General features: G+C 45.9%; 1 protein-coding gene across 1 annotated transcript in view; it reads left to right on the plus strand.

Moving 5' to 3' along the window:
- Nucleotides 1-25,706, plus strand: part of MYO1H (myosin IH) — a 179,553-nt gene that overhangs the window by 73,974 nt on the left and 79,873 nt on the right. The window contains exons 13-17 of the mRNA XM_073582611.1: nucleotides 2,791-2,882; nucleotides 3,303-3,397; nucleotides 22,097-22,143; nucleotides 23,416-23,496; nucleotides 24,707-24,812. Coding sequence (XP_073438712.1) covers nucleotides 2,791-2,882; nucleotides 3,303-3,397; nucleotides 22,097-22,143; nucleotides 23,416-23,496; nucleotides 24,707-24,812 — 421 coding nt within the window. The remainder of the gene's footprint in view (nucleotides 1-2,790; nucleotides 2,883-3,302; nucleotides 3,398-22,096; nucleotides 22,144-23,415; nucleotides 23,497-24,706; nucleotides 24,813-25,706) is intronic.

Here is a 25,706-nt window from a genome sequence, read left to right on the forward strand (position 1 = left end):
CCTTTGGCCTAGGTGCCTCCATCTCTGTATCCGAGGTCCAGCACCGTCAGCTGGTCCTTGGTAGTGCTTTTTAGCACAGGTACCTTCTGCTTAGTAACCGTTGTCCAGCACCATCAGTTGGTCCTCGGTAGTGCCATTGGCTCTTGTTCCTTCTGCTACCCATCCGTGTGCCAGCACTGTCTGCTGGTTCTCGCCAGTTTCTCAGCCTTCTTGTACCTTCTGCTACATTTCCAAGATCAAGCTTTTTGAAATTGTCTTTGGTAATCCTTATTGATCTCCATGACGATGACCCTGATGATGACGACCCTGAAGACCACACCAAAGAAGACCAGAAATATGACCCTAAATAATAAGACCAAGAGGACAAAGAACATGAAGACAACCACCAAGATACAGAACAAAAGACAGAAGAACAAGAAGCAGAAGAAGCAAAAGCAGAAGAACAGAAAGCAGAAGAACATTAAGCATAAGACAAAAAATCAGCATAGAAGAAATCAAAATTATAAGCAGAAGAAGACTAATCAGTAAATGGGGGTGAGTCCGTTCCTCCCCGTGGTGCCCCTGGAAAATGCCTGCTGCTGCAGGCCAAACTGAACGCGGACAAATCCTGTTGTAAATCTTTTGTGACAGGCAGAACGTAAGGTGTAATCTTATAACTTTTATAGATAAGTACTACAGGAATGCCTGTCACCATAAGAAAATGAAGAAAAAGAAGAATAGGAAGAAGATGAAGAAATAGCATATGAAAATTAATAATAGCTGAATAAGAAGAATATGAAGAATGGAAAAAAAAAAATAATGGGAAGAAGGTGAAGAAGAAGAAGATGATGAATAAGGTGAAGAAAAAGTTGATGAAAAAAATGCTACTGCTGCGGATCATGAAGGAGAAAGTGTGGGAGAAGTACAAAAGAAGGTGAAGAGCATGGAAGTTGCGAAACATACATATCTGACTAAATATAAAAAAGTTAACATAGTCAATATCTTTTTAACTCCGAACGTCTTGAAAAAAAAAATTGGAATTAATGCTATGCCATGTGATTTGAATAAACCACTATGCTTTTAATGTCTCCTCCACCTCCCACAATACATTCTACATGATTCTTATTTGTTTTCAATTATGTAGAATTAGCCAACAAGGAAATAAAGGCCTTTTTTTAATTCCGATACCGGAAGTCCCATTGACTTGAATGGGACTTCCGGTATCGGAATCGGCGATACCCTATTTTTTTTTCGTATCGGGCGATACCATCCGATACGATATTTTTGGGTATCGAACGGCATCGCTCAACACTAATCACTACTCTAGATGGTAATATATACCACTGCTTTAAATGGAAATATATACCACAACTGTAGATAGTAATATACTGTATACCACTGCTCTGGAAGATAATACGTACCACTGCTGTAGATGATAATATATACCACTGCTCTAGAAGGTAATAAACCTGGATGGTGCCAAGATATGACCGTCCAGGCTGAGAACCACTGATGAATGATTTGCTGCAAGCGCAGCTGCAGTGACTAGCGGTGACATCATAAAGGTTACATCAGGTCACTGAGGGTGTCTCCGGTGAGGTCACCGCTAGCACAGTGAGAAAAAATCTCACGGTGCAGAGGCGAGTTCACCGGGAGAATTTCACTACGATAAACTCGCCTCTGCACCGTGAGACTTTTTGTGCTAGTGGTGATCTCACCGGAGGGACGTCACCGCAGTTCATTGGCCCGGCTGGCACCGCATCCTCAGTGACCTTCGGTAACGTCGATGACGTCACCGCTGCATGAACATAGGAACATTCCACATTATCTATGCTTTTTTTTTTTTTTATCCATTTACCATATTAGAGACCTGAATGGGATTACATGCCATTTAGATATCTCTTGTCTATTGTTAAATTCTTGCTCTTTATATCGGCTCATTAATATAAGATTTATTTACTTGCATAATTTTGTCTATTGTCAAATTTTCTACCTACATAGATCAATTTATTGACATAATGAGATTTGATTGCATGATTACATTCATGTAGTGTCCTATTAAATTGTCTGGTAGTCCAGGTATTCCCTGTTATTTTAACATTTTGCTTTTATTTATTGTCTAAACAAAATGTATAATTTATGAATCTGTCAGCATATGTCTCTTCTTGGACCTGAGACTTAAATGTTCTCAGGCGGTCATTATATAAACACTGCTCTAGATGGTATCAACGGCGGACATATCATTGGTGCAACCAGGGGCCCAAGAGCTAAGGAAGCCCATTTATACCTTCAAAGCAGGTGGAATTTTGTACTTTTAAGAGCTTTTAGGGTGCAAAGGGCCCAAGTTCTTGCACAGGGGCCTATTACTTTCTGTGTCTGCCAGTGGATAGTATTATATACGAATGTTCTAGAACGTACTATATGCCACTGCTGTAGATAATAATATATACCACTGCTCTAAAAGGTAATATACACCACTGTTCCATTTGAATATATATAATATTGCTTTCGAAGATAATGCGTACCACTTCTGTAGATAGCAATATATACCTCTGCTCTATATGGGGTATGACAAGTATGTCCTTGAAGATACTAGTACTGCATTTGCTAGCTGTTGCTAGCTATCAGCTCTCATTTGCGCGGTTTTTCCTAAGCTAATAATTATAAAGCTATCCTTTATTTGACGCAGTAGAATAGTTTAAATGTCACTGTCAGATATTACACTTTATTTATAGTGTTAATACACTTTTTGTGTTAGATACATAAGTAAATGTATACTTGCTGAGTATACTGCCTCTACTTGTATTGTAGGATGAAGAATGTTTGCGTCCTGGGGAAGCCACAGATCTCAGTTTCCTAGCAAAATTGGAGGAGAAGGTTGGAGAACACCCTCACTTCCTAACGTAAGCACAAGATCCTTGGCATTAAGAAATATATTATTATTATTGTCTAGGGTCTATAAAGTAGTAATAATTATTAACAGTAATGACAACACACTGTATACAACTTAGATTAACAAAGAGAAGAATTTCAAGCCTACAATGCATTTATAGAAAATGTGCTATATTTCCAGCTACTGTAGTGCTGACCTATATCTTGCGCACACATAAGCACTAAAATGGAAAAAAAAAGTACAGTATTATCTCCCACCTCAAATCCGCAGTGACTCTGTGCAAAGTGCCTTCTGACCCATGTATCCAGGTATCTGTCATTGTTGGACATATTTCTTGAAGGCAGAAAATTCCTTTTATTGCTGATTAGTTTTATTCTACTTGTACTAGTTCTCTCCATAGCATTACTTATATATGATGTCTATTTCACAGACGCAAACTAGCAGGTCCTGGTACAAGAAAGTCAATAGACTGGGTGGACTTCCAGCTTATCCACTATGCAGGGGAAGTTACATACTGTGCTGTAGGTAAGGACTGGAAATTGGAACTTTAACCCCTTCACCCCCAAGGGTGGTTTGCACGTTCATGACCGGGCCAATTTTTACAATTCTGACCACTGTACCTTTATGAGGTCATAACTCTGGAACGCTTCCATGGATCCCGGTGATTCTGACATTGTCTTCTCGTGACATATTGTACTTCATGTTAGTGGTAAAATTTCATTCAAATAACTTGCGTTTATTTGTGAGAAAAACGGAAATTTGGCGAAAATTTTGAAAATTTCGCAATTTTCCAACTTTGAATTTTTATGCCCTTAAATCACAGAGATACGGCACACAAAAAACTTGATAACTAACATTTCCCACATGTTTACTTTACATCAGCACAATTTTGGAACCAAAATTTTTTTTTGTTAGGAAGTTATAAGGGTTAAAAGTTGACCAGCGATTTCTCATTTTTACAACACCATTTTATTTTTAGGACCACATCACATTTGAAGCCACTTTGAGGGGTCTATATGATAGAAAATACCCAAAAGTGACACCATTCTAAAAACTGCACCCCTTAAAGTGCTCAAAACCACATTCAAGAAGTTTATTAACCCTTTAGGTGCGTCACAGGAATTTTTTTGAATATTTAAAAAAAAAATGAACATCTAACTTTTTTTCATAAAAAAAATACTTCAGGTTCAATTTTTTTTATTTTACCAAGGGTAACAGGAGAAATTGGACTGCAAAAGTTATTGTGCAATTTGTCCTGAGTACGCAGATACCTGATATGTGGGGGGGAACCACTGTTTCGGTGCATGGCAGAGCTCAGAATGGAAGGAGCGCGGTTTGACTTTTTCAATACCAAAATTGGCTGGAATTCAGATTGGACGCCATGTCACGTTTGGAGAGTCCCTGATGTACCTAAACAGTGGAAACCCCCTACAAGTGACCCCATTTTGGAAACTAGACCCCCCAAGGAACTTATCTAGATATGTGGTGAGAACTTTGAACCCACAAGGGCTTTACAGAAGTTTATAACGTACAGCGGTACAATTAAAAAATCATATTTTTTCCACAAAAATGATCTTTTCACCCCAATTTTTATTTTCCCAAGGGTAACAGGACCCTAAAAGTTATTGTGCAATTTGTCCTGAGTACGCTGATACCCCACATGTGGGGGTAAACCACTATTTGGGCGCATGGCAGAGCTCGGAAGGGAAGCAGCGCCATTTGACGTTTTTGGCTGGAATTGAGATCGGACACCATGTCGCGTTTGGAAAACCCCTGATGTACCAAAAAAGTGGAAACCCCCCACAAATGACACCATTTTGGAAAATAGACCCCCTAAGGAACTTATCTAGATGTGTGGTGAGAACTTTGAACCCCCATGGGCTTCACAGAAGTTTATAACATAAAGCCATACAATTAAAAAATCATATTTTTTCCACAAAAATGATCTTTTCACCCTCAATTCTTATTTTTCCAAGAGTAACAGGACCCTAAAAGTTATTGTGCAATTTGTCCTGAGTACGCTGATACCCCACATGTGGGGGTAAACCACTATTTGGGCGCATGGCAGAGCTCGGAAGGGAAGCAGCGCCATTTGACGTTTTTGGCTGGAATTGAGATCGGACACCATGTCGCGTTTGGAAAACCCCTGATGTACCAAAACAGTGGAAACCCCCCACAAATGACACCATTTTGGAAAATAGACCCCCTAAGGAACTTATCTAGATGTGTGGTGAGAACTTTGAACCCCCATGGGCTTCACAGAAGTTTATAACATAAAGCCATACAATTAAAAAATCATATTTTTTCCACAAAAATGATCTTTTCACCCTCAATTCTTATTTTTCCAAGGGTAACAGGACCCTAAAAGTTATTGTGCAATTTGTCCTGAGTACGCTGATACCCCACATGTGGGGGTAAACCACTATTTGGGCGCATGGCAGAGCTTGGAAGGGAAGCAGCGCCATTTGACGTTTTTGGCTGGAATTGAGATCGGACACCATGTCGCGTTTGGAAAACTCCTGATGTACCAAAACAGTGGAAACCCCCCACAAATGACACCATTTTGGAAACTAGACCCCCTAAGGAACTTATCTAGATGTGTGGTGAGCACTTTGACCCCCCCAGTGCTTCACAGAAGTTTATAATGCCCGGGCGTGAAAATAAAAAATTCGTATTTTTTCCACAAACATGATCTTTTAGTCACCATTTTTTTATTTTCCCAAGGGTACCAGGAGAAATTGGACCCCAAAAGTTGTTGTCCAATTTGTCCTGAGTATGCTGATACCCCATATGTGGGAGAAAACTCCTGTATGGGCAGACGTCGGGGCTCGGAAGGGAAGTAGTGACGTTTTGGAATGCAGACTTTGATGGAATGGTCTGCGGGTGTCATGTTGCCTTTGGAGAGCCCCTAATGTACCTAAACAGTGGAAACCCCCCACAAATGACCCCATTTTGAAAACTAGACCCACTAAGGAACTTATCTAGATGTGAGGTGAGCACTTTGAACCCCCAAGGGCTTCACTGAAGTTTATAATGCCAGGGCATGAAAATAAAAAAATTGTATTTTTTCCAGAAACATGATCAATTAGTCCCCAATTTTTTCATTTTCCCAAGGGTAACAGGAGAAATTGGACCCCCAAAAGTTGTTGTCCAATTTGGCCTGAGTACGCTGACACCCCATATGTGGGAGAAAACTACTGTATGGACACACGTCGGGGCTCGGAAGGGAAGCAGTGACGTTTTGGAATGCAGACTTTGATGGAATGGTCTGCGGGTGTCATGTGCGTTTGGAGAGCCCCTGATGTACCTAAACTATTGAAACTCCCCACAAGTGACCCCATTTTGGACACTAGACCCCCACGCAGTGGCGGATTATAATGAGGTCAATTTGGGCAGTTGCCCCGGGCCCAGTGGGGTTAAGGTGCCCACAGCCCAGGCCAGTAAATTGCCCCATTATAATCCGCCACCGCGCAGGGCCGGATTATAGGCAGGGCAGGCGGGGCTTCAGCCCCGGGGCCCCCACCACAAGAGCTTCTAAGGGGGCCCCCACCACATTCCTGCTGGCTGCTGCAATGGCACTCCATCTTCTCCCCACCTAAAAGTGAGTGACCGTGGGGGCGGCATTATGTGCTCTGCTACCAGCAGCATCTACAAGTAGCGTGAACGCTGATGCTGCTGGTAGCGTGCAAAGGCTTGTGATGAGATCACAGGAGGTAAGGTGTCAGGGCCCCCGATCATGTGACCCCTGTCTCCTCCCCTCCTGTGACCTCATCACAGGTTCTGTGCGCACAGCACAGAGCACTGAGAGCAGCCATGTATGTGGAGTGCGGCTCTGCGGGTGGAGGTCGGTGCTGGAGGCCCCATTATTCTCTATGTGGAGTGCGGCTCTGCGGGTGGAGGTAGGTGCTGGAGGCCCCATTATTCTCTATGTGGAGTGCGGCTCTGCGGGTGGAGGTAGGTGCTGGAGGCCCCATTATTCTCTATGTGGAGTGCGGCTCTGCGGGTGGAGGTCGGAGCTGGAGGCCCCATTATTCTCTATGTGGAGTGCGGCTCTGCGGGTGGAGGTAGGTGCTGGAGGCCCCATTATTCTCTATGTGGAGTGCAGCTCTGCGGGTGGAGGTCGGTGCTGGAGGCTCCATTATTCTCTATGTGGAGTGCGGCTCTGCGGGTGGAGGTCGGAGCTGGAGGCCCCATTATTCTCTATGTGGAGTGCGGCTCTGCGGGTGGAGGTCGGTGCTGGAGGCCCCATTATTCTCTATGTGGAGTGCGGCTCTGCGGGTGGAGGTCGGTGCTGGAGGCTCCATTATTCTCTATGTGGAGTGCGGCTCTGCGGGTGGAGGTCGGAGCTGGAGGCCCCATTATTCTCTATGTGGAGTGCGGCTCTGCGGGTGGCGGTCGGTGCTGGAGGCTCCATTATTCTCTATGTGGAGTGCGGCTCTGCGGGTGGAGGTCGGTGCTGGAGGCCCCATTATTCTCTATGTAGAGTGTGGCTCTACGATTCGTGACCCCCGTCACGTGATGAGGGGGGCCCACAGAGTCTGAACTGCCCCGGGCCCTGGCTACCCTTAATCCACCCCTGCCCCCACGGAACTTATCTAGATGTGTGGTGAGCACTTTGAACCCCCAAGTGCTTCACAGAAGTTTATAACACTCGGACGTGAAAATAAAAAAATCATTTTTTTCCACAAAAATGATATTTTTGCCCCCAATTTTTTATTTTCCTAAGGGTAACAGGAGAAATTGGACCCCAAAAATTGTTTTGCAATTTGTCCTGAGTAAGCTGCTACCCTACATGTGGGGGTAAAACACTGTTTGGGCGCATGGCAGAGCTTGGAAGGGAAGGAGCACCATTTGACTTTTTCAACTCAGAATTGGCTGGAATTGAGATCAGACGCCATGTTGCATTTGGAGAGCGCCTGATGTGCCCAAACAGTGGAAACCCCCCAATTATAACTCCAACCCTAACCCCAACACACCCCTAACCCTAATCTGAGCCCTAACCCTAGCCCTAACCCTAGCCCTAACCCTAGCCCTAGCCCTAACCCTAACCCTAACCCTAGCCCTAACCCTAGCCCTAACGGGAAAATGGAGATAAATACTTTTTTTAAATTTTATTATTTTTCCCTAACTAAAGGGGTGATATCGGGGGGTTTGATTTACTATTTATGGTGGTTTTTATATTTGGCAGCTGTCGCACGCTAAAAGACGCTTTTTATTGTAAAAATAGTTTTTGCATCACCACATATTGAGAGCTATAAGTTTTCCGTATTTTGACCCACCGAGTCATGTGAGGTCTTATTTTTTGCGGGACGAGTTGACGTTTTTATTGGTACCATTTTCGGGCACGTGACTTTTTTGATCGCTTTTTATTCCTATTTTTGGGACGCAGAATGAACAAAAACCAGCGTTTCATGAATTTCTTTTGGGGGGGTGCGTTTACACCGTTCTGCGTGCGGTAAAATTGATAAAGCGGTTTTATTCTTCGGGTCAGTACGGTTACAGCGATACCTGATTTAGGTCTTTTTTTATGTTTTTGTCGGTTTTATGCAATGAAAACTATTTTATATAAAAAATAATTATTTTTGCATCGCTTTATTCTGCGAGCTATAACTTTTTTATATTTTCGCTGATGATGCTGTGTGGTGGCTCGTTTTTTGCGGGACAAGATGACGTTTTCAGCGGTACCATGGATATTTATATGTGTCTTTTTGATCGCACGTTATTACACTTTTTGTTTGGCGGTATGATAATAAATCATTATTTTTTGCTTCGTTTTTTATTTTTATTTTTTAAGGGGTTCGCTAAAGGGGTTAACTAATGGGACAGTTTTATAAGGCGGGTCATTACGGACGCGGCGATACCTAATATGTGTACTTTAATTGTTTTTTTTTTTATTATTTCCAAAAAATGGATTTATTGGGGGAATATTTTTTTTTTTTTCCTAATTTATTTGGCGATTTTTTTTTAATTATTTTAACACTTTTTTTTATTTATTTTTTTACTTTATTAAATAGTCCCAGGTGGGACATCACTGTCCTGTGACAGATCGCTGATCTGTCACATCACAGATCACTGTGACAGATCAGCGATCTGACACTGGCACTGCAGAAGGCTTCCTCATGCCTGCGCTTTGCAGGCACTGAGGAAGCCAGCTTCCTCAGGCCCCCTAAGGCCCCCGTCGCCATCTTGGATTCGGGGGCCTGGAGGAAAGGAGCCCCCCGCAGCAGCGCTGCACATTGCGCTGCCGTGGGGGGCTCAGGGAAGCACGGAGGGAGCCCCCTCCCTGCCGATGCTTCCCTTTAACCCCCGGTACACCGCGATCATGTTTGATCGCGGTGTGCAAGGGGTTAACGTGTCGGGGGCGGTCCATGACCGCCCCTGACACATTGTGCCGGGTGTCAGCTGTGATAATCAGCTGACACCCGGCCGCGATCAGCGGCGCTCACCACGTGGGCGCCGCTGATCGCGCCGACGTACTATCCCGTCCATGGGCATAGGGGCCCAGGTCCCATGGACGGGATAGTACGTCGGATGGCAGAAAGGGGATAATAATCTAATTGGAGAGCAGAAAAGAATCAAGTTTTAAAATATTAATATTTGTGCTTTCTTTGTTGGTAGAAGAAAAATAAGTAATAATATATTTTACATCTGTTTGATATGTTGTAGAAGTTGTAGATCACTTGATCTACCACTGCTGAATACTTCAATGCAAGCTGCTATCCTGTAAACGAATATAGCACTGTGAAAAAATACTGCAGAGTAATAATGCTTTAAAAATAGACATGTTAGTTTATATCACTAACAAAATGAAAAGTGAGTGAACAAAAGAGAAATCTAAATCAAATCAATATTTGGTGTGACCACCCTTTGCCTCACTTGTAAACAGTTTATGAATGAACTCAGCAGGGAAATTGTTCCAAACATTTTAGAGAACAAACTACAGGTCTTATGTGGATGTAGGCTTTCGCAAATCCTCCCGTCTTAATGTAATACAGACAGACTTGATGATGTTGAGATCAGAACTCTGTGGGGGCCATGTAATTACTTTAGGACTCATTGTTCTTCTATATACTGAAGATAGTTCTTTATGACATCAATTGTATGTTTGGGGACATTGTCCTGCTGCAGAATGAATTTGCAGTCAGATGCCCCTTTATGGTATTGCATGATGTATGAGCATCTGCCTATATTTCTAAGTATTGCAAATATTATTAAATCTAACTAAACAGCCAACTCCATTTGTTGAAATGCAGCCTTCAAGTTGTAAGAAACCTCCACCATGCTTCACTGTTGTCTGCAGACACTCATAATTGTAATTTCCTCCAGCTCTTCGGTGCCTTCTGCTACAGCCAAATATTTCACATTTTGACTCATCTAACCTACAGCACTTTCTGCCATTTTTCTTTACCCCAGTTCCTATGTTTTCTTGCACAGTTGAGTTGCTTGACCTTGTTTCTATGGTTTGTTTACTGGTCACAAATTTTTCCATGAAGACCACTTCTGTGCCAGACTTCTCTAAACAGTAGTGTTAGGAACGGCGGAACGCACTAAATAAATAATAAAGTGCGTTCGCCGCTCGGGGTCCACCGTGCAGAAGGTGTTAACACTGCTGCTAAATAATGGCGAACACTAATATGGCGGTATTATTGCACGCGGGTTGGACGTCACCCGGTGTGCGCTGAGCGTACTCTGTTAGCTTCACAGAGACGCTTAAGGTATTAACATAAATGCTGAGCCTGTTGGACTCACAGGTCTCAGAGAAGTGCACGGACGGTATAAGGTCACAGGAGCTGAACCCTAGGCAGAGGGTCAGAGTCCATCTAGACCTACCGTGCGTGCGGCGTCTCAACTGCGGACGCCAAGAGGAGCTGCAGACTGCAGCACGGCGACAGACACTGCCGCTAATCAACAATGCCCGATAGCAGGCGCACTGTCGGATGCTAGCACTGTGGAGGATGCTGTTGTGGATTGAAGCTTGCCACTGGCTGGCGCAGACTCTAAACCTAAGTTCCTATACACACTCGTAATATCAGAGGAAGGGGATCTTAATGAGTCATTCGCAGGTTCATGCATCCATCATCATTCACACAGTAGCAACTAGAGACTATACTAGCGCATGGCTGAGCGGCCATGCGGACCTTTTATAGCTGTGCACTTCCAGGACTTTCCAGATCTCTGAGATGGACCAATGAGATCAGGAGAAGGACCAGAGCATGTGACCCCTGATTTCCAATGGGAGATCGTCTCATGAGCATGCCCAGTAGCGCGACGAGAGGACTAAGCCTCTGGAGCGTTTGCTGCAAAGCAGCCTGCATTGCTATTGCTGACCCAAAGATGGCAGCAACAGCCAGACCCACAGAGCAGGTCTGGGCAGAGCGTCTGGGATGCTGAGACTGCTGAGCAATCTCCTCTGCGGTCGATAGACAATGAGAGACTGCAGAATGTGAGGCTCTGGATTCCTGCTGAGCTGAGCCTGCAGGAACCCACCGCCTACATTACCCCCCCTCCTAGGGCCCCTGAGCCTTCCAATCCATCAAAAAAATTTTTTTGCCACGTACCACCTTATGTCCCATAGAGGCATAGGCCTCAGACTCATCCGAAGACAAGTCTGATGTCCCAGCAGATGACTTGGAAAACCGGGACATGTGAACAGGTTTGAGAAGGGACATGTGGAAGGCGTCAGGGATGGCAAAGTCGCCATGAGCAAAAGTTGTAGCGGGGCGCTGATATGTGTCGGCGGGCATCTTCATTCTCTCTTTAGAGGCTTGAGTGACATGCGGGGAGCGACCCAAACAGTCGCGAACCTCCATTGCCCGGTCTGCCACCGGCAAGTGATACAGTAACCCAGCCGGCCTCTGTTTAGAGGAGCTGCTCCGAGCACAAGAGGCACATGCCTGAATGTATTTTTTAGTGTCCCGAGCCCTGTGCGGCCACCAGTAAGACCTAGCCAGGAGTTTTGTGGTCCGCTTGTAACCAAAGTGAGCACCCATCTTGGACGCGTGTGCCCACGCGAGAACCTTGGAGCGCAAGTGAGGCGGGACAAAGGTCTTGGCCAACGGCACTGATTCTAGGGCGGCCATAACTGTGGACCTCTGATTCCCTGTGGAGGGCGCGGAAAGAGCCACGGGCACTTCCACAGAGGCTACCTGGACACTGCCCCTCAAGCACCTTCCCATACAGTCCTTGCTCCAGCCCAGTGTACTCCCCGAGGACCACTCTATATGAGGGGAATGGCAACGGAGCCAGGGAAGTCCAAGAAGCACCTGGTCGATGCCGTTTGGCATAATGAGCAGGGACAACGTCTCGTGATGAGACGGGGAGATTGAAAACCCCAGGGGCGCTGTCTGGTGGGTAATCTGAGATGGTAAGGTAGATCCATTGACCACCCTGACGGTCAGGTGGTGAGGAAGTGGTACCAGTGGAATAGCATGCTTTTGGGCGAAGGCTGAAGGCATAAAATTTCCTTCTGCCCCAGAGTCCACCATGACTTCTACCTCTCAGCTGGAAGCTCCACTGTCTAACGTCCCTCAGAATACCAGTTTGGAGGAGAAATTTTTCATATTAGGTAGATCCCCACCAACTACTATGGGAGAGCCCGCTCAGTAGGGAATCGCGTGGCCAGTAACTCGAGCTGGATAGAGCACTGGATCACGAAACCCCTACAGGTGGCGCTGTCACCAGAAAATTTATTGGGCAACGGGAAGCGGGAAATTGTCGGCGTGGGCGTGGACATGGGCGCACGGGAGACAGCCTCTGCAATTGTCTGGGCAGCGACCGCAGCAGCATCCGCAGCCAAGGTGGAACTCTCGAGGGCTGCTAACCTGCCCTCCAGCTGTCGAATGTACCGCTGTAGTTGCTGCTGGTCCGCCATTATTAGCCAGACCCTGGTGCTAGTATAATGTTAGGAACAGCGGAACGCACTAAATAAATAAATAATAAAGTGCGTTCGCCGCTCGGGGTCCACCGTGCAGAAGGTGTTAACACTGCTGCTAAATAATGGCGAACACTAAATATGGCGGTATTATTGCACGCGGGTTGGAAGTCACCTGGTGTTCGCTGAGCATACTCTGTTAGCTTCACAGAGACGCCTAAGGTATTAACATAAATGCTGAGCCTGTTGGACTCACAAGTCTCAGAGAAGTGCACGCACGGTATAAGGTCACAGGAGCTGAACCCTAGGCAGAGGGTCAGAGTCCGTCTAGACCTACCGTGCGTATGGCGTCGCAACTGCGGACACCAAGAGGAGCTGCAGACTGCAGTGCGGCGACAGACACTGCCGCTAATCAACAATGCCCGATAGCAGGCGCACTGTCGGACGCTAGCACTGTGGAGGATGCTGTTGTGGCTTGAAGCTTGCCACTGGCTGGCGCAGACTCTAAACTTAAGTCCCTATACACACTCGTAATATCAGAGGAAGGGGATCTTAATGAGTCATTCGCAGGTTCATGCATCCATCATCATTCACACAGTAGCAACTAGAGACTATACTAGCGCATGGCCGAGCGGCCATGTGGACCTTTTATAGCCGTGCGCTTCCGGGACCTTCCAAATCTCTGAGATGGACCAATGAGATCAGGAGAAGGACCTGAGCATGTGACTCCCGATCTCCAATGGGAGATCCTCTCGTGAGCATGCCCAGTAGCGTGACGAGAGGACTTGGCCTCTGGAGCGTTTTGCTGCAAAGCAGCCTGCATTGCTATTGTTGACCCAAAGGTGGCAGCAACAGTCAGACCCACAGAGCAGGTCTGGGCAGAGCGTCTGGGACGCTGAGACTGCTGCGCAATCTCCTCTGTGGTCAATAGACAATGAGAGATCGCAGAATGTGAGGCTCTGGATTCCTGCTGAGCAGCTGCAGGAACCCGATGCCTAACAAGTACAGTAGATATCTGTAGCTGAATTCCATTGGTTGTTGCCAACTGGTTGTCCAGTTTTGAGCTGAACATTTACCTGATTTTGAAGAGAAGGAAGCATGATTTATCTTTCATCTGCTGCAGGACTCAGCATAGCACATTTTTTGCGGTCCTCAAAGCTGAGTAATGCAAGCATATTTATCATGCAATACCATCAGTGAGGCATTTGATTGGCTCCAGATTTATTCTGCAGCAGGGCAAGTCTATTCTGATCCCATACATACAGCCAATGTACAGTGGGGCAAAAAAGTATTTAGTCAGCCAGCAATAGTGCAAGTTCCACCACTTAAAAAGATGAGAGGCGTCTGTAATTTACATCATAGGTAGACCTCAACTATGGGAGACAAACTGAGAAAAAAAAATCCAGAAAATCACATTGTCTGTTTTTTTTTTCATTTTATTTGCATATTATGGTGGAAAATAAGTATTTGGTCAGAAACAAAATTTCATCTCAATACTTTGTGATATATCCTTTGTTGGCAATGACAGAGGTCAAAAGTTTTCTGTAAGTCTTCACAAGGTTGCCACACACTGTTGTTGGTATGTTGGCCCATTCCTCCATGCAGATCTCCTCTAGAGCAGTGATGTTTTTGGCTTTTCGCTTGGCAACACGGACTTTCAACTCCCTCCAAAGGTTTTCTATAGGGTTGAGATCTGGAGACTGGCTAGGCCACTCCAGGACCTTGAAATGCTTCTTACGAAGCCACTCCTTCGTTGCCCTGGCGGTGTGCTTTGGATCATTGTCATGTTGAAAGACCCAGCCACGTTTCATCTTCAATGCCCTTGCTGATGGAAGGAGGTTTGCACTCAAAATCTCACGATACATGGCCCCATTCATTCTTTCATGTACCCGGATCAGTCGTCCTGGCCCCTTTGCAGAGAAACAGCCCCAAAGCATGATGTTTCCACCACCATGCTTTACAGTAGGTATGGTGTTTGATGGATGCAACTCAGTATTCTTTTTCCTCCAAACACGACAAGTTGTGTTTCTACCAAACAGTTCCAGTTTGGTTTCATCAGACCATAGGACATTCTCCCAAAACTCCTCTGGATCATCCAAATGCTCTCTAGCAAACTTCAGACGGGCCCGGACATGTACAGGCTTAAGCAGTGGGACACTTCTGGCACTGCAGGATCTGAGTCCATTGGCGTAGTGTGTTACTTATGGTAGGCCTTGTTACATTGGTCCCAGCTCTCTGCAGTTCATTCACTAGGTCCCCCCGCGTGGTTCTGGGATTTTTGCTCACCGTTCTTGTGATCATTCTGACCCCACGGGGTGGGATTTTGCGTGGAGCACCAGATCGAGGGAGATTATCAGTGGTCTTGTATGTCTTCCATTTTCTAATTATTGCTCCCACAGTTGATTTCTTCACTCCAAGCTGGTTGGCTATTGCAGATTCAGTCTTCCCAGCCTGGTGCAGGGCTACAATTTTGTTTCTGGTGTCCTTTGACAGCTCTTTGGTCTTCACCATAGTGGAGTTTGGAGTCAGACTGTTTGAGGGTGTGCACAGGTGTCTTTTTATACTGATAACAAGTTTAAACAGGTGCCATTACTACAGGTAATGAGTGGAGGAAAGAGGAGACTCTTAAAGGAGAAGTTACAGGTCTGTGAGAGCCAGAAATCTTGATTGCTTGTTTCTGACCAAATACTTATTTTCCACCATAATATGCAAATGAAATGAAAAAAAAAAACAGACAATGTGATTTTCTGGATTTTTTTTTCTCAGTTTGTCTCCCATAGTTGAGGTCTACCTATGATGTAAATTACAGACGCCTCTCATCTTTTTAAGTGGTGGAACTTGCACTATTGCTGACTGACAATACTTTTTTGCCCCACTGTAAGTATCTTCAGCGTAAGGAAGAACAAGGAGTCCTGGAAGTGATTATATGGCCCCCATGGTGTCCTGATCTCAACATCAAGTCTGGGATTACATGAAAGATAAAAGGATTTGCATAGGCGTACATCCTCAGAAGTTCTGAAGTTATTTCTCCAAGAGGTTTGGAACAACATCACTGCTAAGTTCCTGTGTGCAAGTATATCTACAAGAATTGATGCTTTCTTGCTCTTGTGAAGGCTTAGGGTGCTTTTACATTACACTTTGAGTCCTAGTCGGGGCAAACATCTGAAATCCCCCACAAATCGAAGTCGGGTTGTATGCGCTGACGGGGCAATAGACTGTAATGGTGATGGCAGAGCGAATGTGCGCTCTGACGTGCACTATTTTCAGTAGTCTACTGTACGCCTATACGAGGTGGACACTCAGGCATAATAGACTGCGTCTGAGTGTCCGCCTCCAGTAGGCGTACACTCACAAAAATGGTGCATGTCACAGCGCACTTTTGCTCTACCGTCACCATTACAGTCTATGGCCTCGTCGGCGCATATGTACGGACCCTGTTTTGTGGGGGATTTCAGACATATGCTCGGACAGGGACACAGAATGCTATGTGAAAGCATCCAAAGGGTGGTCACACCAAATACTGATTTGACTTAGATTTCTTTTTTGTGCATTTGGGTCGCCCTCCCAGGGCTGTGGGGTACTCGGTACCGGGCCGGTGTCAGGGCGATGCGTCACAGCAGCGGTGACCCGGTCCGTGGCCTTGGGCGGCCAAGTAAGTGGTGGTTTTTAATATAGTTTATGTGAATAGTTCGTGATGCCACCTGTGGTGTTTGGCATGTAAGATGTTAAGCCAACGCTGCGTGCAGATTCCCTGGGACTGATGGTGTGATGCAGCAAAGATGGTGTAGCTGCCCACAGGTGGAGCTGTAGTCCCAGGGCAGTGTAGTTGCAATTGATCTGGAGAAGTGCAGGATGGTGTGGATGCTGGTACCCAGATGTAGCGGTGCTGAAAGTGTTAGCGACGAAGGAATGGAGGCCACCAGAGCTTGCAGTTTCAAAGCTTTACTCACAGTTCGTGGTACACACTGGTGCCCGCCTCCGTGCCGTGTCCTCCGGGGTAAAGACTCAATCAACCTCCCGGACAAGTCAGGGCTCTCCTTTCCAACACTCCGCCAACATGTACCTTTCCTGAATGACTTCTCCAATGCGTCTTGTGGTGTGAAGCACTCCAGTACTTAGATACCCAGGAACACCTCCTGTCTAGATGTTCCTAGAACTCTACTTGTATGACAGACAGCTGTAGCCTGCTCAGGGATGCTCCTGGATCCCGGCTCTCTATCCGTGTTGCTGTTGTGTCCCAAGTCTTGGATTGGAGTAGTGCATTTACAGCCAACTACTCCACCGGTGTCTGCTGCAGAACCATAAGTATCCATACAACCTCGGGGACCGGGCCCCAGCCTTGCGCTGAGAACCTATAGGCAGGGTTCCTATCCAACCCACTCCTCCTCTCTGTTCTCTTTACTCCTTCATTCCGTACTTGTCTCTCCTTCTTATGGATGCTTAGGTTACAGTTCTACGTCCTTCCACCTTCCTTACTTTCCTGTGCCAGCTGGCTCAGGTCACTGAGGCAGCTGCAGCACTCCTTCCTCCATCCCTTCTTCCAGGGATCTTCACTCCTCTCTGAGTGGCTCTCTTCCTACTCCGCCGACCCTCTGTCAGTCTGACCTCTCTGGGACTCGCCCCAGACTGACCTTCTGTCAGACTCTCCCCTAAGGGACTGACCTTCCGTCAGACTGATCTGTAATTCTAAACCTTGCCAACCTTTTATATGGATCTAAACTCCACCCACCTCCCAGCACATCTCGTGTTACGAAGCAAGGACCCACGAAAGGTGCTCTGCTACCCTCTAAGCATGGAGCTGCAATCTGGTCCTTTGCTGAACTATCTTGTGTGCGGGTGTAGGTGTTGGAGTGTGGAAAGGAGCTCCCAACTTACCAGGATGGTGGGGCACTACACCTTAGGAGAAGGTGCAGTACCTCTGTGGCGACTGAGCCTCAGGGGCGCCACATACCCCCCCGTTAAACACAACACATCCGCGGGCTGCAAGGTAAACAAAGTAGACAGCAAAGAAACATGCAAAAATTTTGCAATGCAGAACAAACTTTTCTTATACTAAGCTTCCTAGTATAGGAGGTACTCATCTTGAACGTTACCAACAATTCTTATCTAACTATCTAAAATTTTTAATTCTAAGTGGAGTTCTCAATTTCAAAGTGCTATGCTCTGTAACACATTCCATTCTCATCTTTCTTTTCTCTCTCTCTTCTAAACGCAAGACGCTGACCGCAGATACCTGGTCCGTCACTTGTCACTTTCAATTCTTTATTCAAATTGCTCATCTCTATACCAGACATTCCTAATTCTTCTATAAAAGCTATCTCTCAATTACTAATACTCTTATAAAACACATTATCAAATACTTTTCAATAAAACAGTGCAAAGATTCTTGTAAGTGCTGGACACCGCTCCCAGCCGGGATTTCTTGCAGTGTCCTTAGAGGTAGACATCATCTTTGAAAAGTGTCCATGCAGAACATCATCTTCGCAAAGTGTCCATTTATGTAAAACCAAAAAAGGGCACCTAAAGAGGTGCAAACTATTTACAAGAAAGTTTTGAATCATACAGCGTCCATGATCTCCTCAGTTCCAATCAGAAAACAACGCTGCCAATAAGTTTAGGCAACAAAAAGTGCTACCAGCAAAAAAATAGAACATGATGAACAAAAAGGCACAACTGGTGCAAACTAACCCTCCTGGGTAATGAGAAATTCTGGAAATGTTCTAATTGTGGTCCCCTCCTGGGGTTCTGGAAGCTGAACTGGAACTACTACCAGATGTAAGGCATTCATTGTCAATCTTCAGGTATGGTTCCTCCCATGGTGTCAAATTGGAGAACTTTGACGTAAGCTTCCAGGCTGGTGCTGATGTAGGGGCAGCTGGGTTCCTAGGAGTCGGTACCGGAACAGTCTGGATGGCAACGGTGGGTAGCGGGGCAGCAACAGGTCGCTTCGGCTTATACCTCTCAATAAGCTCCTCTGGAATACGGCGTACATTCAGGGCATACCACCCCCTGAGCCCCTCATGCCGGGTGAAGATTACGTACTCTCCAGGCCGCAGGTCTCTATCAGAGTGTCCCTTCCTCAGATGCGACTCCACATCCCGCCGACTGAAGAAGAGATCACTGATTCTCTTGGGGTCTGCAATGAACCCGAAACCTCTCTCCTGGTTCACATTCAAAACTTGCCCACATCCAGCTGCGTCCCGGGGACCAAAGTGACCAGCACGGGCTCTCTCTTTATGGTCTAAATCAGGGCCCCGTACAGCCATCCTTCTCTGCTCCCTCTCCCGGTATTCAGCTGCCAGTTGCCGTAAGGTAGCCTGACACCGGGCCTCAGTCTCCTCTTCCTCCTCCCGGGACCCGTTCTCACCCACTGGGGCCCACAGCACCACCGTTAGGGGTTCAGATGTTTCCCCCTTGGGGCTAGCATCCCGGTCCCAGACGAGGTCCAACACGACCTGTCCCGCCTCCACTATGGGCGCGCACCCCAGGGCCTTCCCAAGTGCAAGGGCTGCAGTCATACCTGGGACCTCCTGGCGGTGCTCCGGCTCCGGTACAGGCCCAAGGCAGTGGGGCGTTTTGGGGACACCCACCGGAATGGCGGGTCCGGGTGCTGGCGGTGGTGGAGCAGACGGCGGCTCCAGAACCGCAAGGGCTTCAGTAGGGACATGCGCGGCCGCGACAGGTCCAGGCGGGAGCACAGTCTCAGCTCCCGGGGTCTCCGTTGGCTTTTCCGGGTGAGCGGCACTCAGCTGCACGGACAGCGTGGAGGTGTAAACCAACGCTGCCTGAGGACAGGCCGGTGCAGTGGTAGCAGGTACCGGTGGAACGGGTACCGCAGGTGTAGGCCCTTCTTGGGCTTGCTGCCGGTTCAGCCTCTCCAAGGCCTCCCACCTCAGCCATAACCGGGTGGTCAGCTCGGCTATCTCTTCTGCCAGCTGCCGGCGGATCATCTCGGAAGTCGGGTTGGAGCCTTCAGCCATGGCGCCAGGGAGATCCGTTTCCCCGCGCTCCACAGGCCTCCTTCCCTCTCTCTCCAAAATGGCGTTCTGGCGTTCTTCTTCCTGCCTCGGCCCCTTTCCCGAATCTAGCTTCTTCTGCCCCTCCTTCCAGGGGCGGCGTCTTCTCCCAGCGCCTCCATACCAAGCCAGTATACGAACCCCTCGGGGGTGGGCCATGTAGCTGTCATACAGTAATTCAGGCAGGGGAGGCCCAAGACTCTTCGCAGTCTTTTCCTAGGACCTCCCATCTCTTCACGCCCTTCTTCTCCGCGCCAGCGGCCATTTCTAATGTCTATTTTACAGTCTATCAAATCAGGTCTTCTGCACATCTTCAAAAGCATAAAGTCCAATAAATCTCAGGCGCACAGAACCCGATGGTGTCGGGTCTCGCCATCCTGTTCGTGACGCCAAATTGGGTCGCCCTCCCAGGGCTGTGGGGTACTCGGTACCGGGCCAGTGTCAGGGGGATGCGTCACAGCAGCGGTGACCCGGTCCGTGGCCCTGGGCGCCCAAGTAAATGGTGGTTTTTAATGTAGTTTATGTGAATAGTTCGTGACGCCACCTGTGGTGTTTGGCATGTAAGATGTTAAGCCAACGCTGCATGCAGATCCGCTGGGACTGATGGTGTGATGCAGCAAAGATGGTGTAGCTCCCCACAGGTGGAGCTGTAGTCCCAGGGCAGTGTAGTTGCAATGGATCTGGAGAAGTGCAGGATGGTGTGGATGCTGGTACCCAGATGTAGTGGTGCTGAAGGTGTTAGCGACGAAGGAATGGAGGCCACCAGAGCTTGCAGTTTCAAAGCTTTACTCACAGTTCGTGGTACACACTGGTGCCTGCCTCCGTGCTGTGTCCTCCGGGGTAAAGACTCAATCAACCTCTCGAGCAAGTCAGGGCTCTCCTCTCCAACACTCCGCCAACATGTACCTTTCCTGAACGACTCCTCCAATGCGCCTTGTGGTGTGAAGCACTCCAGTACTTAGTTACCCAGGAATACCTCCTGTCTAGATGTTCCTAGAACTCTACTTGTATGACAGACAGCTGTAGTCTGCTCAGGGAGGCTCCTGGATCCCGGCTCTCTATCCGTGTTGCTGTTGTGTCCCAAGTCTTGGATTGGAGTAGTGCATTTACAGCCAACTTCTCCACCGGTGTCTGCTGCAGAAGCATAAGTGTCCATACAACCTCGGGGACCGGGCCCCGGCCTTGCGCTGAGAACCTATAGGCAGGGATCCTATCCAACCCACTCCTCCTCTCTGTTCTCTTTACTCCTTCGTTCCGTACTTGTCTCTCCTTCTTATGGATGCTTAGGTTACAGTTCTACGTCCTTCCACCTTCCTTACTTTCCCGTGCCAGCTGGCTCAGGTCACTGAGGCAGCTGCAGCACTCCTTCCTCCATCCCTTCTTCCAGGGATCCTCACTCCTCTCTGAGTGGCTCTCTTCCTACTCCGCCGACCCTCTGTCGGACTGACATCTCTGTGACTCTCCCCAGACTGACCTTCTGTCAGACTCTCCCCTAAGGGACTGACCTCCCGTCAGACTGATCTGTAATTCTAAACCTTGCCAACCTTTTATATGGATCTAAACTCCACCCATCTCCCAGCACATCTCGTGTTACGAAGCAAGGACCCACGAAAGGTGCTCTGCTACCCTCTAAGCATGGAGCTGCAATCTGGTCCTTTGCTGAACTATCCTGTGTGCGGGTGTAGGTGTTGGAGTGTGGAAAGGAGCTCCCAACTTACCAGGATGGTGGGGCACTACACCTTAGGAGAAGGTGCAGTACCTCTGTGGCGACTGAGCCTCAGGGGCGCCACACATTCACTTTACATTTTGTATTAACACTATAGATGTAAATACTTAAGTCCCCAAAAAAAAAATTGAGAAAAGTATTCAAGCAAAAGTATTCACCATATGCCCGTAGGGATTATGTGAGTCTCTTCTATACTTTAGATGGCAGAAAATGGTAAGATAACATTTTTGTGTAAGATTTACTTATTTATTTTACTCATTTATATAGCGCCATTAATTCCACAATGCTTTACAAACATTATTGGCACTGTCCCCATTGGGGCTCACAATCTAGAATCCCTATCAGTATGTCATTGGAGTGTGGGCGGAAACCGGAGTACCCGGAGGAAACTCACGCAAACATGGGGAAAACATGAAAACTCCTTGCAGATGTCCTTGGTGGGATTTGAACCCAGGACCCCAGCGCTTCAAGGCTGCAGTGCTACTATTTTCCATTATGATTTCTAAATATTCTATGTATGATTGGTAGTCTGTTGTCAGTGGATTGCAACTTTGTGTAAGAATTTCAAAACAAAGATATTTTGTGTCCCTAATTTTATTTTACTTGTTTAGGATTTTTGGAGAAAAATAATGACTTGCTTTACAGGAATCTAAAAGAGGTAAGCATTGATATACTGAGGTTTTGTGCATTATAAACTAGATTTGAAGCATGAACATACCAGTTGTTAAACTTACAGTACCAAAATTGTGCACTTATATATGATGATGAGACATAAAACAAACAGGTAGAGAAGTCTTAAACGAGTTGTCTAGGTTTAGAAAAACATGGATGTTTCCTTGTTAAAACAGCACCATACCTGTCACGCACAGTATTGGACAGACTAAGTGCAACACAAAGGGATAAGGCAAAGGGAACCAAACAATAGTGAAGGGGGAAGTGGAGACCCCTGAACTGTTCTAACATCACCCTGTCTGTCCTACGATCCCTATATAGGTTCCGCACCTATCGCCAAGCAGGATACCTAATCACTGTGTTACCTTCGCAATGAGCCATGCATCGGGAAGGACAGGATGAACGATAGTCAATCCTACTAACGCTAAAGTCAGCAAGGATAAATTCAACAAAGGGGACACTTAGCTTGAATAGACTCAGATTGACACACCAACGCCCTCCAAACTCCAAGAGGCCACTAGTAGACTGCTACTGCTCCAAGTCTCAACAGAGAAGTGCAAACAGGAAATAACACCCGGACCTCCCAACAGGAAGTAGGAAGGTAACACCCAGGTCCAGGTGTGGTCATTAGTTTGGAGAGGGGGATGTGGCCACTAGTCTGCAAAGCAAATAACCGATAACTTCTGCAGACAGATGCAGTGCAACAGTTTGCAGCAAATGACACATCCGTGACAATACCTATCTACAGATTATGTTGTATGGTAGTTCAGCCCTTTAACATCAGTAAGGTGAGATGCAGGAGCAGACAACCCTCGGGCAGGTATGGTGCTGTTTCTGGTAAAAGCAGCCATGATTTTCTAAACCTGAACAACATTTAGGAAGTTGGTTGGCAAAGCCAAAGTCCCAACGGTGTACCACAATAAACCTGAAACATCCTTTAAATCAGACAATAAGAAAAGAGACAGGTAGTTTCTAAGTATGAATAAGTCACCTAATGCATTTATAAGGATTTGGTATAGAGTCATCCCATTAGTCAACAAAATTGTTCCACTGTTTGTTGTAGAGATAATGCAAATGCTTCCCTAATATATGATAGTCTCTGAATCATACTTGTAATTTTTTTTCTGTGTAGAGAATCAGTTTACTTTTCATTTGCAATATGTTTTTGGACAGGAAGAAGAATATAGGACGTCTTTTTTTTACTCTATCTGCTCAGTATGTCTTGTGCATATTTATTACACCAACTCTTATTTTTCAGGTGCTTATAAAATCTAAAAACTATATTATAAGGGACTGTTTCCACACGTCGGAACTGGACAACAGGAAAAGGCCTGAGACTGTAAGATTTATTCTTCTATCATATGTAATAGGTATTCTTAATGCATGTCTGTTAGGAGTGGTTTTGCTTGTATGGTGGTGTGAGCCCTTAACTATATTTAGGGTACAGTGATTCTTAGTGGTAGAAGGAATGCAGAGGTACACAAGAGACCGTAAGGCTATGTGCACACGCTGCGGATTGGTCTGCGGATTTGTATCTGCGGAACCGCAAGTAAAACCGCAGGTAAAATGACCTGCGGTTTTACCTGCGGATTGGCCTGCGGTTTTCCCCTGCGGTTTATCACCTCTACAATGGAGGAGATGGTAAACCGCAGCAGAATCCACAGAAAATAATTGACATGTCATTTTCTTTTCCGCAGTTAAAAATCCGCAGATTGTAAATCACATAGATTTACATGCTACTGTACACTGTCTGCAGAACGGCTGCAGATCCGCAGCAAAAACCGCAGCGTGTGCACATAGCCTTACAGAGAAACTACTTTACACAGCGGTAACGAGCTTACCAGTCACAAATATTCTCACAAGATGTAATGGATTGAGCTGAGATAAATATTTGGTATTTACTGTACAGGCTTGCAATAACAGTTTATACAGCTTGCTGTCACTCTCTCCTCTATACCAGCATAGTCTATGTGTCATTAAATGGAGCACACTCTTTTTTTTTTTTAAATTTAGCCCCTCTTTCTGTTACCTCTTTTTCCAAGAGCTGTTGAATCGTTTCTGGCAATCTTGTGAACTCCTGCTGCATATTCATCCAGTTACTGTGACCAGGGTCAGACTGGTGTGTCTGGACCCACAGGGAGAATAGACTCTATGGGCTCACCCTACAGGAACGCCTGACAAGCCCGTGGCCATTGCCTTGCATCTTCATTAGCAAAGCATGTGATACTTCAGAACATTACTTGGCACGAGTCCTCAATTTTTGTATGATTCTGGCAGATCCATTTTTTAATCCTCTTACATGACCCCGTGATCATACAATCAACAGGAATAATTGCCAAAGCTAGAACTGTGTTGATATTTATGTAACATTTCTTTGTAAATATGTCCATAAGTTTGTTCTAATTAATTGTTTTATTTTTATAAATGTTAAAGCAAAGAGGGGCCCAGTGTGACTCAGTCACCAAAGAGCCCACATAAACTTGAAGCCTAAAAAAAAATAAAGCTATTGAGAATCTACTCACTTCACACTACTTACAACACTCTTTTAGGTGACCACCCAGTTCAAGAATAGTTTGACAAGTCTAATAGAAATTCTTATGTCCAAGGAATCTGCATATATTAGATGTATCAAACCAAACAACGGCAAGGAGCCAGGTAAGAAGAGCATGTTGTATATAACACTATAACACAGCCATGATAATAGCTCAGAACAGACCAAAGCCTAGGATGGGTGACAATAAATAGGAAGTAAACTAATTTTTTTTAAATTTTGAGATCACAACTATGGTAAAATACACAAATGGTGTAGGGCCTCCCCCTGACATTTCACCTATTACCGTGTATGCGCGTATGGGAAACGAAAACCGCATTGTGAAATGTGGACATCTTACCCATAAAGAATACTATCTGGACTACCATTGTACATTGATTCTTAATCAGTGGCTATTACAGTACGTACATGTATATTTTCCAGCCCAAAACTGAAAACCAAAATAGTGTCCACCTGGCCTCCGTTGTGGTGGTATGTACTGTATATACCACAACATAACTTATTTTTGCTTTATGGACTGATAGTTTTTCTATACAGAAGACTAACGCAAAATGCATACATTGTACTGTATTGGTATTAATTTAGCACAAGCAATCAAAAGCGGACAACTTATGCCACTATTTGGCCAGACAACAGCAAGCATTAAAAAATCTTACTAGTATATGCTGGCCGCAAAAGATTCTGGTTTTGAGTATGGATACAACCTACAAATTGTATTATCTCAATGCTGCTTTATGATATTACTTATCTCACTTTTTCCACTATGTAATTTGACATGCATCGTTTGCGGTCTCCATAGGGCATATTTACCTACACTTGTGTAATGCTCCACACAATGCCAACGGGCAATTTTATTAATTTTATTACAGCTTTTCCTATACTGGTTCAGACAGGCCTGTTATATGGTCATATACTGTTCTTAAGAAAAACGGAGTACACGGACCTATGGATGCCAATGATGTAGTTCATCTGAACACTTATACACATGAATCAATGCC

Source organism: Dendrobates tinctorius, unplaced genomic scaffold (assembly GCF_039654945.1).
Source record: "Dendrobates tinctorius isolate UK_male_01 unplaced genomic scaffold, ASM3965494v1 ptg000073l, whole genome shotgun sequence".
Classification (NCBI taxonomy): domain Eukaryota; kingdom Metazoa; phylum Chordata; class Amphibia; order Anura; family Dendrobatidae; genus Dendrobates; species Dendrobates tinctorius.